Source organism: Myotis nattereri (assembly GCF_964212035.1).
Source record: "Myotis nattereri genome assembly, chromosome: 5".
NCBI classification, from domain to species: Eukaryota; Metazoa; Chordata; class Mammalia; order Chiroptera; family Vespertilionidae; genus Myotis; species Myotis nattereri.
This window is the reverse complement of record NC_138080.1, coordinates 25,583,109-25,602,490: the sequence shown is the minus strand read 5'-3', so window position 1 is coordinate 25,602,490 and position 19,382 is coordinate 25,583,109. Positions and strand designations below refer to the sequence as shown.

At 47.2% G+C, this 19,382-nt stretch overlaps 1 protein-coding gene across 1 annotated transcript in view; it reads left to right on the top strand.

The window, feature by feature from the left end:
- The window catches only part of SMARCA4 (SWI/SNF related BAF chromatin remodeling complex subunit ATPase 4), a 98,408-nt gene that overhangs the window by 8,844 nt on the left and 70,182 nt on the right, over positions 1-19,382 (top strand). The window contains exons 2-4 of the mRNA XM_081092083.1: positions 15,587-15,628; positions 16,397-16,646; positions 18,638-18,770. Of these exons, the coding sequence (XP_080948209.1) occupies positions 16,425-16,646; positions 18,638-18,770 (355 nt within the window). The 5' untranslated portion in view covers positions 15,587-15,628; positions 16,397-16,424. The remainder of the gene's footprint in view (positions 1-15,586; positions 15,629-16,396; positions 16,647-18,637; positions 18,771-19,382) is intronic.

Genomic DNA, 19,382 nt, shown 5'->3' with positions numbered 1-19,382 from the left:
CAGTGCAAGTGTGGAGGGTTTTTCTTAGTAGATTTATTAGGAGGGAAATGTTTTGTATTCTGAATGTAAGGCATGAGACTGGTTTTGCCCAGCCACTATTGCTGGGTATGAACACCCTGCTATGACTTGACTGAAATGTTGACTCTGCTGATAAAACGTGTATGTAAATAAATTTCTCCACACACCCCCAAAAACAGGAAATTTTCTGGGCCAACCTGAAATATAAAGCCGTTTTCCTGGCAAGATGAAAAAACATACACCATAATTCCAGCAAGCAGATACCAGAGGGTCTAAATTGCTTGTTAGCAGCTTTTCCTGCCACAGAGGCTGGCCACCAGGGTACTTTTTTTACTTATAAGACAAAAGGCAAGGGTGTTAGGAAAGAAGAAACTGGACCAATCCTCCAGCACTCCTGTTCCACATTTGATGGCCAGAGATGTTTTATTTTAAATGATAGTTTTTAAAAAAATATATTTTACTGATTTTTTTACAGAGAGGAAGGGAGAGGGATAGAGAGTTGGAAACATCGATGAGAGAGAAACATCAATCAGCTGCCTCCTGCACACTCCCTACTGGGGATGTGCCCGCAACCAAGGTACATGCCCTTGACCGGAATCGAACCTGGGACCCTTGAGTCTGCAGGCTGACGCTCTGTCCACTGAGCCAAACCGGTTAGGGCTTGAATGATAATTTTGATGAAAGTAGATGGAACATAATGCAGTTTCAAATCCTTTCATTTTTCTCTTTTATTTCCACAAAGGCACTTCCTGGGCCTCTTTTCTGGGTATGTAGTTCCCGAGTATTTTTCTAACCTAGGTATTTTTCCTTAAAAAGTGGCTTGGTTGGTAGGGTGTCCTCCCATGCTCCGAAAGGTTGCCATTTCGATTTCCTGGTCAGGGCACATGCCCATGTTGTGAGCTTGATCCCCGGTGGGGGGCATGCAGGAGGCAACCAATCTATTTATTACTCTCACATCCATATTCCTCTCTTTCTTTTTTTCTCTCTTCCTCTCTCTCTAAAAAAATCAATAAAAAATATTTAAAACATTTCTAAAAATCTGGTTATGGAAGTAATAGATGGTTATTATAAACAAACAAACACACACAAAGAAAAAAATACCAGAAATCTCTGAAGTGGGAAATGTGAAGTTTCCCATCATACACCTCCAGAGAGCTGATGGCTGCTGCTGATAGTTTGGTATATGTTGGCTTCTATGCTTCGATTAACATGCATAGACAGTACAGTTGATCCTTAAACAATGTTGAAAATCGACACATAACTTTTACTCCTCGAAAACTTAACTATTGTCCAGCTCAGTGGTTGAGCATTGACCTGTGAACTAGGAGGTCACAGTTTGATTTAAGGTCAGGGCATATGCCCGGGTTTCATGCTTGATCCCCAGTGTGGCATGTGCAGGAGGCAGCCAATCGATGATTCTCTCTCATCGATGTTTCTATCCCTCTCTGAAATCAATAAAGATATTTTAAAAAACAACAACAAAAACAACTTAACTATTAATAGCTTACTGTTGACGGAAAGCCTTACTAATAACATAAGCACTTGATTACCACATATGTTGCACATTATATATATTGTATTATAGTAAGACCAGTGGCCTGGTACATGAATTTGTGCACAGTGAAAGGAAATTAATTAAAAGAATTATTTTAATATTGCTATTCTCCCTTTCTTTATAATAGAAATGTCAACCAAATTCACAGTCAACAATGACAGATTGAAACACACGCGTGCGATTGACACCAGCGAGATCTTTACATGTATCGTGCATGCGCAAGTCAACTTAGCCTTTTATATATATAGAATGAACTTGCTTAATTAGACCTGCTTTCTGATTTAGCTAAACTTTTTCCAGCCCAGTGAAGCACTCCAGCTTCTCTTTTAGGTAATTGTCAGCAACACAGCAGTAAATTTCAATACGAAGCAGATTATTATTGTAGATCACACAGGGAGAACAAAGGGTAAAATATTTAACTGCAGCAGCTTTTGACTATATTCTGCACATTTGAAGTCATTTTCAAGGTTCACCATTTCTTCTTTTCAGTCGGGTCAAGTTTCCAAGCTTTCTAAATCTCCATTTTCCTGCTAATGAAAAGAAAATAGGATTCCACTGAGTCTCCTATCTACCTACTCCAGGACTTCTGTGAGGATCAAATGAGATGAGGCATGGGAAAACGATTCACAGACATTTGGCTATAGTGTAAACTGTTTGCACCTGGCTATAAAGCAAATTGTGTTCCTGGGCTGAAGAAACTGCAAGGAGGCTAGTTGCTAAGGAGAGGAAGCCCGGCATTGCTACATGATGTCATTACCCAGATGGACACTTAGCATACTAGCCTTTTATATATATATATACTAGAGGCCCGGTGCACAGAAATTTGTGCACTGGGGGGGGGGCCCTCAGCCCGGCCTGTGCCCTCTCACAGTCTGGGACCCCTTGAGGGATGTCCATCTGCTGGCTTAGGTCTGCTCCCCAGGGGATCGGGCCTAAACTGGCAGTCAGACATCCCTCTGGCAGCCCGGGAGCCCTTGGGGGATGTCCACTTGCCAGCGGGGAGCAGGCCTAAGCTGCAGTCGGACATCCTTAGTGCTGCTGAGGAGGCGGGAGAGGCTCCCGCCACCACTGCTGTGCTGGCAGCCATCAGCCTGGCTTGTGGCTGAGCAGCGCTCCCTCTGTAGTAGTGCACCGACCACCAGGGGGCAGCTCCTGCATTGAGCGTCTGCCCCCTGGTGGTCAGTGTGTGTCATAATGACCAGTCATTCCCAGTCGTTCTGCTGTTAGGATCAATTTGCATTTTGCCCTTTTATTATATAGGATAGAGGCCTGGTGCACGGGTGGGGGCCGGCTGGTTTGCCCTGAAGGGTGTTCCGGATCAGGGTAGGGGTCCCCACTGTGGTGCCTGGCCAGCCTGGGTGAGGGGCTGAGGGCCGTTTTCAGGTTGTCCACAGCCCCTTCAGGGTGGGGGAGTCCCGCTGGGGTGCCTGGCCAGCCTGGGTGAGGGGCTGATGGCCATTTTCAGGCTGGCCATGTCCCCTGGCGACCCTAGCTCCCAGCCTCTTTTTTCTTTTTCTTTTTTTTTTTTTAGGTAATTTTTTTTAAATTTTATTTTATTATTATTTTTTTTAATATATTTTATTGGTTTTTTACAGAGAGGAAGGGAGAGAGATAGAGAGTTAGAAACATCGATGAGAGAGAAACATCGATCAGCTGCCTCCTGCACATTTCCCACTGGGGATGTGCCCGCAACCCAGGTATATGCCCTTGACTGGAATCGAACCTGGGACCCTTCAGTCCGCAGGCCGACGCTCTATCCACTGAGCCAAACCGGTTTCGGCTTTTCTTTCTTTTTTATTTTTTCTGGGATTTATTTATCTTCTATAATTGAAACTTTGTAGCCTTGAGTAGAGCCCAGGTCCAGTTGGAGGCCATGGCTGGCTGGAAGCAGGTATCTGGGATTTATTTATCTTCTATAATTGAAACTTTGTAGCCTTGAGCGGAGCCAGGGCCAGCCAGGACAGGCGGGAAGCTTGGCTTCCTCCATCGCTGGGGGCAACCCAAGCCTCCTGTTCGCTCCAGCTCTGTGGCCGCTGCCATCTTAGTTGGGTTAATTTGCATACTTGCTCCTGATTGGCTTGTGGGTGTGGCTTGAACATAGTGGAGGGATGGATAATTTGCATGTTTCTCTTATTATATAGGATAGGATATAGATAAAGAAAATGTTAAGAAAATCATAAAGAAGAGAAAATAGTATTTATTGAAAAAAAATCTGTATTAGTGGATTCACAAAGTTCAAACCATGTTGTTCAAGGGTCAGTTGTATTATTATTCTTACCTAAGTGGGCCTCAGGTCAAGCACTTTTACCTTTCTCTATGCTTCATTTTGGATGGTCCTCTGTGTCCATTTGCACAGAGCCCCCTCATTCACTTTTAATGGTGCCACAACTTCTGCAGCATGGATTGTGTGGGGTCCTGACTGTTTGGCATTTTAGATGCTTCTCAGAGAAATAGAGGAGAGGTGACATGGCCAAGTCACTTCCAGACCCTGTGGCCAGGGGATCCAAAGCAAGCACGTCAAACTTGCAGCCCACAATGAATTTTTTTGCGGTGCAGCCAATATAATGGTGTATAAGAAAGGTTGTTTTTGTTTTGTTTTTTTTTTTGGATAAACCTCTTTTATATATATATATATATATATATATTTATTGATTTTTTACAGAGAGGAAGGGAGAGAGACAGAGAGTCAGAAACATCAGTGGGAGAGAAACATCGATCAGCCGCCTCCTGCACATCTCCCACTGGGGATGTGCCCGCAACCCAGGTGGCAACCCAGGTACATGCCCTTGACCGGAATCGAACCCGGGACCCTTCAGTCCGCAGGCCGACGCTCTATCCACTGAGCCAAACTGGTTTCGGCAAGAAATGTTTTAATAATTTTGTATCCTAATTTTTACAGTGTTAAACATAATTATTAATAATGAACTACAACGTTCCCTAATGAATGATTACTATAATCATGTTGCATTCATTTCCCTTACACACCTTATGCGCAGGTGCACCATTTTTCTCCACTAATACTAGCAGCGAATATTTTAGCAGCTTATTGCCACGTCATTAGTCTTGTACTGACTTGTTTGATTGTGCAACAGGAAATATTTTGCTTTTGGAGAACAAGAAAAATAGGTTTATTTGCATTACGCTTATTTGTGCAGTTTTTCAGTGTCTGGTAGGTTAATGTTCAAGAAAAAATACTAATTTTTATTAAAATATTCTATTATTTTGTTAACGATGACTCATTTATTTCAGCCCTTTGTATTCAGCATGTCTCTATCAAAGTAAACCTACGTTTCTATGAAAATTGAAGCTTTTGGTTTTTTGTGGCCCACTAAACTTAAATTTTATTTGGCACATGTTCCCCTTTGAGTTTGACATGCTTGATCTAGAGCAGTGATGGCGAACCTATGACACGTGTGTCAGAGGTGACATGCGAACTCATTTTTTTTGGTTGTTAAATGGCATTTAAATATATAAAATAAATATCAAAAATATAAATCTTTGTTTTACTGTGGTTGCAGATATCAAAAAATTTCTATATGTGACACGGCACCAGAGTTAAGTTAGGGTTTTTCAAAATGCTAACACGCCGAGCTCAAAAGGTTCGCCATCACTGATCTAGAGCCTATTTTCATCTTGTGGCCTCTGGAATATCTTAGCATTCAGCTTTTCTGTTCTTACCGGAGTAGTTTTATTTCCTGTCACATTCCTTCAGACTGCCCACTTGGATTCCCAAGCTCTGTTCCCTTCTGTGGAACCCCAAATGCACCTAACCCATGGGCCAGACACATCTGCTAGCTTTCAGATGCACCCGTTTCACCATTTTGGCTCCTTCGTCCCCTTGTCCTTCATTTTGTCTCTGCTCAGGTAGAACTGGTTGGGTGGATTTTATTGAATGTGAAGTTGCCCTTACTTTCCCAACCCAGACACCAAGTGACTTGTCTGAGGGATTTGTTGTGGGAGTTCTCTGGCAGCACTATGGAAGTTACCTGGAACCCACAAGGCCTTAGGACGACCTTGGGGAACCAAGGAATTTGCTGGAAAAGCCAACTGTTTAGTTTCCGATGTAGGAAGGGCAGGGGTGTTTGGTGGTAAGGGAAGAAGGAATGGGGAAGAGGGATGTCAGATCTCACCTGGTTAATCCTGTCTTGCTCCCTGAGTAGGCATCTCACTGGAGTGTAGTGGTACCCCTTCCTCCACCGTCTTCAGCCCTCAAGCAGGGCCAGCCAGGTGCACTCCTGCCCCTCAGTTGGCTAGCTAAAAGGAACTTGATAATGGCTAAGCAAATTGCTTTTGTGGCAGTGATGACCAAGAGGGCAAGAGAGAGTTTGCAGCAGCCCAAATTCTGCCCATTGTGAGGCTGGACCTTGTTTGCACGGGGCTATGCTGATCTTCAAGCAGCTTCTGCTTCTTGAGGGGAGAAGCAAGCATATTTGTCCTGAGTGCTGAGGGATGGGAGCATTAATCAAGGTTTGTCCTGCAGGGAAGCTAAAGTTAGGAGGCAAATTCTCTAGAGTGGTTACTTACTATGTGGCTAGTTTACTCATCTCTCTATGGGGAGAGGAAGGTGGAAATGCTTAATCTGTATGACATTTCTAGGACAGTAGTGACAAGCAGTAAGCATTGCCCAGTAAATGTTAGGACCCTTGATTTCACCAGATGTGTGGTGGCACTTCCTGCCTGCGTATGCTTTGCATGCGTTAGCTCATTCGATGCTGGCTGTGACCGCTCAAGGGACATCTCTGCTCCAGCCTACAGAAGAGGAACCAGGCTCAGAGAAGTTAAGTCACTTATCTAGCATGGTGCAGTTAGTAGGTGACAGAGTCCACACTCAGAGTCTGAGTTACACTGTGACCTTGGCCTTATTTCTCCATCTTCTCCACTGACCTGCTGTGTGACTTCTGAACCTCGGGGACACCTCTGTCAGTGAGACCAATGATAATCCTTTCGTGTAGTGTGGTGGTGTGACTCAGTGAATAAATCCGGGTCCTTATCACCAAATGGGCCCACAGCTCTGCCTCTCTCTCTGGCTGGATCTTCCTTCCTGTGATTTCTTTGTGACTGATACATCCTCAGCAGTTGTAAATTACTAGGGGCAGGGACAAGTCACAGCCCCCTTGGATATTAAAATGTCCCTTCCCTTTCTCTATCCCATGACTTTGGGTAGTACAGGAAAACCTGTTTCCTCTGGTCACATTTCTGACATCAATGTGGGTTTTCCACACCAAGCAATTCTCTGCAAGTTTCTGCTGACACTAACTGTCCTACAGTTCAGTTCTGGCACTAACTGGAGTTAGTGCAAACCCCACAGATTAAGGATTCAGTCCCACAGGACTGCCCCCCAATTTTGACGCCTTCTTTGCAAGTAGTGGGTCCTCACATTACCCACATTTCTGTCCAACTAAGCTACAAATCAGGGTTTCCCAGAATCCCCTCCTAAGTTTTAAAAATTTGCTAGTACAGCTCATAAAATCAAGGAGACATTAAAGGATACAGATGAACAGCCAAATGAAGAAATACGTAAGGTGAGTCCTGGGCATAGGAGCTTCTGTCCCTATGGAGTTGGAATTTACCACCCTCCTGGCCTATGGATATGCTCACCAACCCAGCAGCTTTCTGAAACATGTAGTTTAGTTTTTGTGGAAGCCTCATCACTCAGACATCCCTGGAGGATGGAGGGTAGGGTTGAAATTCCAACCTCCTAACCATGGCTTGGTCTTTCTGGCAGCCAGCTCCCATCCATCCTGAAGCCATCGAGGAGCCAACCAAGAGAAGCCTCATTAGAACAAAAGATACTTCTATCACTTAGGGAATTCTAAGGGATTTTGGAGCTCTGTGTAAAACTATCCTGTCACCCCTATCACATAGGGAATTAAAAGGGTTTTTTAGAAGCTCTGTGTCAGGAACAGAAGGTAGATCATAATGTCACAGGTAGACAAAGATTTCTTAATCAGGACCCCAAAATTATCCTATATAATAAAAGAGAAACATGGTAATTAGCGTATGACCGCTACCCTTCCCATGGGCTAATCAGGGCGATATGCAAATTAACTGCTAGCCAAGATGGCGGCCGGCAGCAAGGCAGCTTGAAACTAACACGAGGCTTGCTTGCTTGCTTCAGTGACGGAGGAAACCAATGTTCCCTGCCTGCCTTGCCGGCCTCTGAGCCTGCAGTTTGAAACATTGTAACAAATATAGAAGCTAAACAAAACCCCAGAAACCTGCTTTCAGTGAGCCGGGATCTCAGAGCTGGAGTTGACACAGAGTTTCGATTATAGAACCCAAACAAATCAGATACCTGCTTTCATCAGCAGAGGCCTCAGAGCTGGAGCCAGAGCTAAAGCTGGCCCAGAATAAAAAAAAAAAAAAAGGAGCAGTTGGGAGCTTCAGCCCTCAGCCCCTCACCCAGGCTGGCCAGGCACCCCAGTAGGGACCCCCACCCTGATCCAGGACACCCTTCAGGGCAAACCATCCAGCCCCACCCATGCACCAGGCCTCTATCCTATATAGCAGAAGGGTAATATGCCTCCCAGCACCGGGATCAGCATGACAGGGGGCAGCGCCCAAGCCTCCTGATCGCCCTGCGGCTCTGTGTGTGACAGGGGGCGGGGCCACAACCTCCCTATCCACCTTGCTCTGTTCGTGACAGGGGAAGGCGCCCCAACCTCCTGATCAGCCCTGCTCTGTGCCTGATACGGGGGAGCTCCCCAACCCCCTGATCCACCTGCGGCTCTGTGTGTGACAGGGTACGGCGCCCCAACTCCCCCCTCCCCCCACGGGCCCGGCTCTGTGTGTGATGGGGTAGAGCCATAACCTCCCCATCGACCCTGCCCTGAGTGTGAGAGTGGCGGCGCCCCAACCCCCTGATCGGCCCTGCTCTGTGGGTGACAGGGGGCGCTGCCCAACTCCCCTATCGACCCTACTCTCTGAGTGACAGGGGGGAGCTCCTCAACCCCCTGATCGGCCCTGCTTGTGTGTGACGGGGGAGCTCTCCAACCCCCTGATGGGCCCTGCTCTGTGCATGACAGGGTAAGGAGCCCCAACCCCCCTGATGGGCCCTGCTCTGTGCGTGACAGGGGGCAGCGCCCCAACCCCCGGATTGGCCCTGCTCTGTGCGTGACAGGGGGCAGTGCCCCAACCCCCCAATCGGCCCTACCCTGAGCGTGACTGAGGGTGGCATTGCAACCTCCCAATCCGCCCTGCTCTGTGCATGACAGGGGGCGGCGCCCCAACTCCCCAATCGGCCTTGCTCTGAGCCTGACCAGGGGCTGCACCTAGGGATTGGGCCTGCCCTCTGCCACCCGGGAGCAGGCCTAAGCCAGCAGGTTGTTATCTCCCGAGGGGTCCCAGACTGCAAGAGGGCACAGGCCAGGCTGAGGGACCCCCCCCTTCCCCCCGAGTGCACAAATTTTTGTGCACCAGGCCTCTAGTCTCTGTATAAAAGCCTAATATGCTAAGTGTCTGACAGATTGGTTTACTGTTTGGTAGACCACTCAACCAGTTGCTATGATGTGCACTGACCACCAGGGGGAAAACACTCTGACCGGTAGATTAGCTTGCTACTGTGATCCACCTGATCCGGACTGGGCGAGACAGGCTGGACACACCCTGGAGCCCTCCCATGGTCCCTCTCTGGCCAGCCAACCTTCCACGGTCCCTCCCCTGCCAGCTGGCCCCCATTGGCCCCAGTTGGGACTGGGCAAGATGGCCCTGATTGCCAGCCAGGCCGAGAGACACACACACCCCCATGCACGAATTCGTGCACCGGGCCTCTAGTTAACCATAAAAAAAAACTTGGTAAATCAGACATCGTTAAAATTAAGAACTACTGTTGCCCTAGCTCAGCCGTGGGCAAACTACGGCCCGCGGGCCGGATCTAGCCCGTTTGAAATGAATAAAACTATTGAAAAAAAAAGACCGTACCCTTTTATGTAATGATGTTTACTTTGAATTTATATTAGTTCACACAAACACTCCATCCATGCTTTTGTTCCGGCCCTCCGGTCCAGTTTCAGAACCCATTGTGGCCCTCGAGTCAAAAAGTTTGCCCACCCCTGCCCTAGCTGGTTTGGCTCAGTGGATAGAATGTCGGCCTGGGGACTGAAGGGTCCCAGGTTCGATTCCAGTCAAGGGCACATGCCCAGGTTTCGGGCTTTGTCCCCAGTGGGGGGCATGCAGGAGGCAGCTGATCAATGATTCTCTCTCATTGATGTTTCTATCTCTCTCTCTCCCCCTTCCTCTATGAAATCAATAAAAATATATTAAAACAAAAAGAACTTCTGTTTATCACAAGACACTGTTAAGAAAGCACAGAGGCGAGTCACAGATTGGCATATGGTAATTGAACCACTTATTCCCAATAAAATTCTAGCAGAAATGTAGAACCGTTATAGAAGTGGATATCTTAATGAACAATAAGAATATGAAAAGGTGTTTAACACCATTAGTCACGGGGAAATGCAAATTAAGATCATAAGATATTCAGGGTCCATTGCATTTCTGGGGATACTGTGGGCAACAGAGTGTCACCTGGGCTTTATTTCTAGTGACCTCTCATGTCCGTCCCCAATTTGGTACTAAGATGTGATCATTCATTACCTCACAGAGGGGGTTCTCAGTGAGCCAGGATGGAGGGGTAAAGGTGGTGTCTCTGAGGCCCAAGGAAGCAATGTTGGGACAAGAGAAGGAATGGGCTGGGGGCCCTGGTGGCCTCCAGGTCCAATGCCCGAGGCCCTCTGTGCACCAACCTTGGAGTTTGCTGTCTTCTGGTTTCCTCTTTACAAATTCCAGTCGCCTGTTGGGTGAACTGCCAGGTAGTCCTCTTTTTGACCAGAGTCCCACCAGGACCTAGGATTGGCCATGGCAGTAGAGCTGATGCTGTGGCCCAAAGTCGTCTGCAGACCCCATAGACATGGGTTTATGAGACCTGAAGTCACCATCTCCTCGGGGCAAGCTCCCAGGATGCCTCAGCCCCAGTGCACACCCCAGTCTAGGTACCGGGGATCCCCAGTGGTAGTCACTTGCAGCATTCCACAGGGGCTCCCCATCATACCACATGTGCCCTGTGTTACTGCAGCCTTGCCCACATGGCATTCTGGTTTTGTTTGTTTTTAGTGTCTGTGCCTCTTGATTTTAGTATGTTTGTTTCTTGGTGAGCTTGGGCACTCTGTATATTGGCATTCTCCTTACATCACCCTGGTGGAAAGTGAGCCTGTGCCATGTACCTGGTGGCTCTAGCTGTGGGCTGTAAACACTCTCTCACAGAGCTGGTAGTCTTGGGCCTGTGGTGCAGACACTTGCTAGACTGGTGTTTTTATTGTGTTTCTCACTGTTATTTTTATTGTCCGGAAATACAACTTTCCAAATAGTCGAGATTATTGAACTTTTACTTTGTAATCCTTTCACTCCTTCAGTTGTTTTTTGTTTTGTTTTTTTAATATATTTATTGATTTCAGAGAGGAAGAAAGAGGGAGAGAGAGATAGAAACATCAATGATGAGAGAATCATTTATTGGCTGCCTCCTGCACGCCCACCACTGGGGATTGAGCCTGCAACCCGGGCATGTGCCCTTGACTGGAATCGAACCTGGGACCCTTCAATCCGCAGGTCAATGCTCTATCCACTGAGCTAAACCAGATAGGGCACTCCTTCAGTTCTTATTAAGCAAGTATGTTCTGTATCTGGGGTGGGTGTTCTCTTTGCTTTCTACTGGTTTCCTGTGGCCTAGTGTCCATGTGGTCTCCTAATTCAGATAATGCCACACTAATTGCTACGTTACTCCCCAGCTGCCTCCGTACTCATCACAATGCCTCCTGTCCTGCTACCTGTTAGTAACTGTTTTCTCCTGTAATTAACATCTGTTCATAAAATATTACACACCCACTGAAATTGAAAAGACTGGAACTTCTGGTGACAGGGATTAGGGAAGAGGTGACAGGCACCATGTCCACTGAGAAAGTGGCAAGAGTAGGTCAAGGAGATGGATGAGCAAGATAAGGCATTGGAGCAGAAGCAAAAAGGAGCAGAAGGAACTAGAGGAGTTAAAAGAGAAGGATGCGGGGAAGGGGTTCCCTGGCCACAGGTGGAAATTAAGAAATCTGGCAAAAAAATGAGCTGTTGCTTGTGCCTGGGGCAATGGTGATCCTTAATTCTATTTCTGTTTGAACATCTAGATTCCCTGTCAACATCTGTTACCACCTATAGAATGAAGTGTTGTCTTGGAGCCTGTTGTACATTTAAGAATAAACTTTTGTGCCAAAGCCGGTTTGGCTCAGCGGATAGAGCGTTGGCCTGCAGACTGAAAGGTCCCAGGTTCGATTCCGGTCAAGGGCATGTACCTGGGTTGCGGGCACTTCCCCAGTGGGGGATGTGCAGGAGGCAGCTGATCGATGTTTCTCTCTCATCGATGTTTCTAACTCTCTCTCTCTCTCCCTTCCTCTCTGTAAAAAAATCAATAAAATATATTAAAAAAAAAAAGAATAAACTTTTGTAAAAAATAATAATCATGCAGTGGCTCATCTCTTTAGTTCTTTTCACTCTGCCATTTCGACCTTAGCTGTGAGGTCAGAGTAAACCCAGCCCAAAGTCTTTCCAGAGTGTGTTCTTCAGTCTTTGTTCCATCCTGAATTCTGTACCACCTGTAACTAAACAAACTCATTAAAAAAAAAAAAAAAAAAAAAGACTGACAGCACCAAGTGTTGGTGTAGATATGGAGGAACTGGAATGCTCACCCACTGCTAGGAGAAGGGCGGTGTGTAGGATTATATTCCTAATTTGAAAAACTGGCAATAGCTACCAAAGCCAAATTTATGCCTTCCTTAGGATAACAGTTCCACTCCTGGATATCCAAGAAAAATGAGCATCTGTGTCCCCTAAATGACATTGTTCATAGCAGCTTTATTCACGCTAGCTCTAAACTGGTAGCACAGTGTCCGTGAACAGGACAAATGAAGAAGAACGAATGACCACTGTACCCAGCAACGTGGATGCCCCTTCCAGATGTGCAAAAGGACACTCCTGTCTGATTTTCTTTTCAGATGCAGCTCACTAACAAGTGAAACTAATGTACAGTGATAGAGTCAGGACAGTGGTTTTAACTGGGAAAGGAGCTGAGGGCGCCTTCTGGAATGTTGGAAATGTTATGTCTGATCTAGGATTCATCATACAATCAGGGCACCTTAGGTATGCTACAAGTCATTACAGGTAATTAAAATAAAAATCCCCTCCTCAGTACTACACTGAGGACCAGAGAGCCACACCGGTTCCATTTTCCTGTTCTCTCCACAACAGCGCTTGTCCACATGTGGCACCAGCACCCTGATTGGGCTCCTCAGTGTTTGACAAAGCCCTACCTCCTGTGCTGCTTGGATGGTTTTGTATTGTGTTTGCACTCCTTTGGGCCCCTGTTACTGTCACTTCCCACATGTGTCTGAGCTTTCACTCCAGAAATGAGTTTGCTGCTGATGGTCGCTCCATGCACTTCCCTGCTTCATGGCAGCTTGACTCTTCAGAGGTGGCAGTTTCTGAAGCAAATGTTTTATTAAACTGATAAGAACAGATGCTTCACTTGATCTTAGCCAAAAGGCCAAAAAGTGATTGAAGCGAATATTTTTTAAAAAGTGTCATGAAACCCTATGCTTCTCAAAAATGGACAGTGTCATATTCAGGCACAAAAAGTCTATTTTGATGCCCTTCAGTAACTTTGGTGGGTGCTGTGTTGTTGATGAATTTAGCCTTCCTCAGTGGAGGCAGGTAATTTCTAGAGGTACCACATGATTTGATGGGAAGAGGTCTGTTGATAAATATAAAGTACGTTTAGAAGAGCCATCATTCCGAAGGTACTTCAGTGCTTGCTTGCCAGCACGTCTGCCTTTAGATGGGGAGATGATGTTCCCTTGGTGGCATGGATTCTATCTTGCTGTCATTTTCAGTTGGCTTGACTTAGAATAGAGACCCCAAGTGAGAAAGAAACTCTGAGCCTGTGGATACTGCAGGATTCCTGAAGGATTTGCAGAACCACCGTTCCTTTCCTCACGTCACTGCAGTGCTGTGGGCCTGAGAGGGCCTGTGGACATGAAGGGGCCAAAGGGAAGCTCGGGGGAGCCATTATCCTTTGCCCAGTGTGGCCATGTTTCCCACCTGTGAACTGTGATGGCAGGCGCGTCCTCCTGTAGACAAGCCCCTGGGCCAGAAATTTCAGACTCCAGAATCAGGATTTTAGCAAAGGAGATACAGAATACTTGGCAGAGACTGGGATCGAGCAGGATCCTGTTTCCGTGGCAGAATGTGTGACTATTCACACAGAGCTGAATCAAGTCACATTTTGCTTCTAAATGTCTTCCAAATGAATTTGTCTCAAATGTATATATTTTTCATTTTACTTGATTAGAAATATTTTACTTATTGATTTGAGAGAGGAAAGAAGAGAGAGTGAAAGGAACACCCATTTGTTGTCCCACTTATTTGTACATTCATTGGTTGCTTCTTGTATGTGCCCTGACTGTGGATTGAACCTGCACCCGTGGCATATTGGGAGGATGCTTCAACCAACGGAGCTACGCAGCCGGGGCTGTATATATTTTTTAAAGTTTAATTTTAAATTGAGCTTATTGGGTTTGGATTTGTGGAGAAGGGCTGTGAGCAGACATCAGTTCTCCAGTATTCCTATGAGGCTGACTTAAGGTCCAGCACTGAGGCTCCTTGAGCTTTGGAGGAAATCTGGGGCCTCAGAGGATGGAGGAGCCTTTTCTTGCCTGTTGGGGTCTGTTCACGGTTATGCTGGTGTGCCAGCCATGGATTTCTGCCCTGCTGAAGTTTCTGATTCTCTCGGCTCCGATTATTTAGTCATGAAACTGGAACAAAGAAATTTGGGCTTTTGATCTGTTAACAAGGAAAATGCCTCCACCTTTCAAGTTAAACCTTTTTTAATCAAGAGAATTAAAAATGTTCCTGAGCCCTGGCTGGTTTGGCCCAGTGGATAGAGCGTCAGCCTGCGCTCTGAAGGGTCCTGGGTTCGATTCCAGTCAAGGGCACAGCCCGGGTTGTGTGCTCAGTAGGGGGCGTGCAGGAGGCAGCCAACAATGAGTCTCTCTCATCATTGATGTTTCTCGCTCTCTCTCTCTCTCTCTCTCTCTCTCTCCCCCCCTCTCTCCCTTCCTCCCTCCCTCCTTCTTTCTGAAGTCAGTAAAAATATATATTAAAAAAAATGTTCCTGAACTTCTTAACAGGATTTATTCCTTAGAACCAGAAGTGCCCTGTAAAGTCTAGAGGCAGTGAGACTCATTATAAAACCAAAATAAAACCACAGAAACAAAAACCAGATTTGTGACATGCCAACAAGAGAGGGGCTTTTCAGTAACTCAGGATTCACAGAATGTGAGAATGGGGTGGAGCCGCTAGAGTTCATGTTTTGAAGACTATTAAATGACAAAAATGGTCGTAGGTATGATTATATGAAAAATAAAAGCTTGCCAACCCGACCAGTATGGCTCAGTGTTTGAGCGCTGACCCATGGACCAAGAGGTTCAATTCCTGGTCACAGCACATGCTTGGGTTGTGGCAGGAGGCAGCCAATCAGTGTTTCTCTCTCAGTGTTTCTGTCTCTCTATCCCTCTCCCTTTCTCTCTCTCTAAAATCAATGTAAATATATTTTGAAAGAATAAAATATATTTAGAAAGGAAAAAAGCTTGCCTACAGTGTGTTGAGTAATTCTGTTGTGAGTGTGTGTGTGTGTGTGTGTGTGTGTGTAACAGGGCCCTAGGGACATCAGAGTAGCTCTGTATCCTTAAGAGGGCCCATCCTCGATGTCTCAGCATCATCCTCACCACTCTGGGGGTCTCTGAGGGTCCCTTGGGAGCCCTCCAGCCCTCTGTTCTCACATACCTCCTCTCGAATCCTGGGAAGGGTCAGAAGGGCAGGGTTGCTTCTTCCTCTCTTGTAGGACCAGCAAGCACCTAATTCTGCCTCTGGTGGGATGATGGCTGATTTTAAGCTTCGTATTCTTTTTGTGTTTTCCAGATTTCACCACTGAGACTGTATTGCTCCATCATGATGAAAGAGGTTATTAAAAAAAATTTTATTTAAGGCCATGTAACCACATAACCAATTAAGGGTTACTTGAAAATTGAATCCTTATTGTAGTTAGCAAGTATAATTTATAAACATCATTGAATATTTACGGACTTGTTGGAGGCTCTGGGTCATAGTTCTGGGTGTCAGTTTTTAGTGTACAACAATATTCATCAAACTTTAGACACTTGATTATCACTCTCGAGGTATTTGAAATATCAGAGTGTCATTATTTATGTAATACTTCTTTTTAAATGAACCTACTTTTTAAACTTCATTTATTTTAAAGGAAACTTGATCTCACTGCCTTAAATGGAAAACCGGTATTATTGGCCACGAATATTTGTTTTTATTGAATTTATGAGAATCCAGTCAGTTGCTGCTTTGAGCCTTAGTTATACTCTTCTTTTTTGCTAAATTGGAAGGTAAGCAAGCATTAAAGTGGTGTGAAGTACAGATCAGCGCCTCCCTTTGTTGTAATCAGAAAGATGGCAAGGGAAGCAAAGCCCCTCTCCCCCACCTCCTGAGTTCCACCCCTTCCTCAGGGAACTCTTATCTGATTTTGTGTGTCTAGTGTATGACCTCCTTCCAGAGGAATGGAGGAGAAAGATCTGGAGGAGAAAGGCTTGCATGTCAAAGGCACCAACCAGCTCCCTGTCACATGGGTGCTTCTGACATGATTGTGATCCTCCTACAATGCCCTGACCCACCTAGCTGATGGCCATGACCCCCAGACTGACTTTGACTTTTCTCTAGCAGGAGACCACTGTCCGGAGCTCCTGTGAAGATGTCCACTCCAGACCCACCCCTGGGCGGAACTCCTCGGCCAGGCCCTTCCCCAGGCCCTGGCCCCTCTCCTGGAGCCATGTTGGGCCCTAGCCCAGGTCCCTCCCCTGGCTCTGCCCACAGCATGATGGGGCCCAGTCCGGGGCCTCCCTCAGCAGGACACCCCATCCCAAGCCAGGGGCCTGGAGGATACCCTCAGGACAATATGCACCAGATGCACAAGGTAGGGACCCAGGGCCCACTGCTTTGACTGGTTGGGTTCACTTGGTCAGAGGCGGGAGGGTGAGCCATGCATCCTGGCCCCTGCTGTGAGCTGGCAGTCATCATTTCATGCAACTCCCCCCACCCCACCCCAACTCTCCCCTGTGTGTGTCACACCCGTTTTTCTAGGTAGGAACTGTGGTAACATTACTCCTAAGTTGCCTTTCATTAATGAATAAAAATGTCCAAATCCCTAAAAGATAGCTGAAGGCAAGTGGACTCTTCCAATTTGGTTGCTCTGTGTACCCATGTAACCCATAGAGCAGGGCAGTTGTCTCATTGGGTCACCACTTACCTGACCCGATTAGGGCTGCTTTTGCTAGTGAGGTGAAAAACTGTCAACCCAAATAGTTTCCTCTTTCTCTGTGTTCCTGAGAGGTAGTTGAAGGAAACAAGGAACTGTCCTCTTATATGTATTAGCATCTGCAGGAAAGGGTGCCATTCCTCAGCCTCAGAGACCACAGGAAGCCCGCAGGTAGAAGATGCAGATGGTGTGACCTGGGGGCAAGGGGACCTTGGTAACCCTCTGGGCTCCCTACCTGCGCTCTCTATGTGTTTGCTCCTCATTCCACTCCCCCCCCCCCCATCAGGTATAGGTGAGTATTATGCCCATTTTATAGACCATGAACCAGAGTCCCAGAGAGACGGGCACTCAGCAAATTAGTGGTAGAATCATCTCATCCCTCTGCTGCTCCCTGCGACCCAGGCCTGTGCCACCTCAGTGACCTCCAAGCACAGCCAAGCGAACCCCTCCCTGCCCTCCCATCTCCCGTATATTTCTGTCAACTTTGGTACAGTGTCTGTCTTGTCACTGCCTTCCTGGAAAGTTGTTGGTGACTACCCTCTGCACACAGCACCAATTTAGGCCCTCTTCTTTAGCATAGCCCCCTCTTTTCCTCTCTGCCCATTTGTTCCTTCCTCCTGGGACTGCTAACACACACTTCATGCACATCTTCAAACCTGCCGTGTGTCCAGCCCAGTGTCAAGAGCATAGGAGCCGGGGTCTGGTGTGTGTGTGGGGGGCACCTCCTGTCTGTACAGAGCTCCCACTCTGTGTGGAGACAAGCCCATCCCAGGAAAGAGGTGTGGAGGGCAGGCCCCCACCCAGGGCTCCTGTCAGCCTCCAAGGATGCTCTACCCTTTTCCTGTGTAGATAGCTGCCCCTCCTGTCTCAGCCAGGCACCCTCTTGGCCTCCTTTCACTGTACACATATTGAGCTGCAGTTGATGGGGGGGGGGGGGGGTTACCCATTAGACTAAGATCCCAGAGAACAGGACATTTGCATTCACCAGGACCTAGCAGAGTGCCCTGGAAGGGTCTTAAGAAAAGGTCCCCTTTAACAATCATTTCCATAGGGGAAGTGTTTGTGCTGAGCATTAGGAGGGAAAATAGGTGTCGTCATTCTGCCAGAACGATGCCCTAGATAGCCTCCCTCCCAGCCAGCAGGAGGCCGATACTGGGTCACCGAGGACATCTGATGTATTGTTACCATACTCATGGGCAGAAGTTTCTGACTTACAGACTCCCCAGGAAGAGGGTCCCCGATCTCAAGATTTGTGGTGACAAGGTTTCCTTGTGGCAATGACAGAGAGTCCTGAGTTCTAGCTAAAACTGCCCCTGACCAGAAGCTGTCACTCATGTCCTTTCTTGTGGGATTCTGGCCATCTGAAACTGTCTTCTGTTCTTGCCGAGTGCTCTGGTCTGGTTGTCCCCTTGCCCTTCAACCACTGGTCTCCTAGGCAGTCATCCTCCATTGGTTGGTATTATTTTATGCATCTGCTTGACTGTAGCTGTCAGGACCATATCTTGGACCTAAGCTGTTTGGTCATGTTGGCAATTCAGTAAATGCCATAGTGTTTTCAGTGACATTGAACACTTGGGCAGTGCTTTGCTGTGCCATCTCATCCTGTCCCCACTTGCTGATCCTGCCTTGTCATTACCCCCCTCTTGCAGCCAATGGAATCCATGCATGAGAAGGGCATGTCGGATGACCCCCGCTACAACCAGATGAAGGGGATGGGGATGCGGACAGGGGGCCACGCAGGGATGGGGCCTCCACCGAGCCCCATGGACCAGCACTCCCAAGGTATTGTTTTGTTTCTCTTCTTTCCTCATGTTTGTCACCCCCCAGGAGTCCTAAGGTCTCCTGGGTCTCCTTAAGGTTTCCTAATCAGGTCTCCCACAGGTAGACAGGGAGGACATGGGGCAGTGCGGAAACCCTGCCACAGAGGGCTGTTGAGCTTAGGTTTGGCTGGTGCCCTGTTTGGGCTTTCTGTCTCAGAGCAGCCCAGGAGAGTGAATACCGGTGGGAATGAACTGTGTTTAGTGCTGGGTGTGAGATGACAGCTGGACAGGCGGGCTCCTCAGGTTAGCAGCTCTGGTGTCACCCAAGAGTGTATTAGAAATGCAGATTCTTGGATCCTACTGCAGACCAGCTCAGTCAGAATCTTGGGAGTGGGGCCCAAGCTGCTTTACGGAGCATTCCAAGTGGCTTTTCCAGAACTTTGAAAAGTGACAGAGTAGTTGACCTCTTGTCATTAGGGCAGGAAACTCAGGGGCTCCCCAGGTCAGAGAAGTGAGGAGAGTGGGCCTGGACAGGGCGAGGGTCAGGATGGGAGGCCCAGAGAAAGCTAGTATCTGTGTAACTTCTCAGTATGACCATCAGCAACTTACTGAAAGGTGGGCCAAACAAAACCAA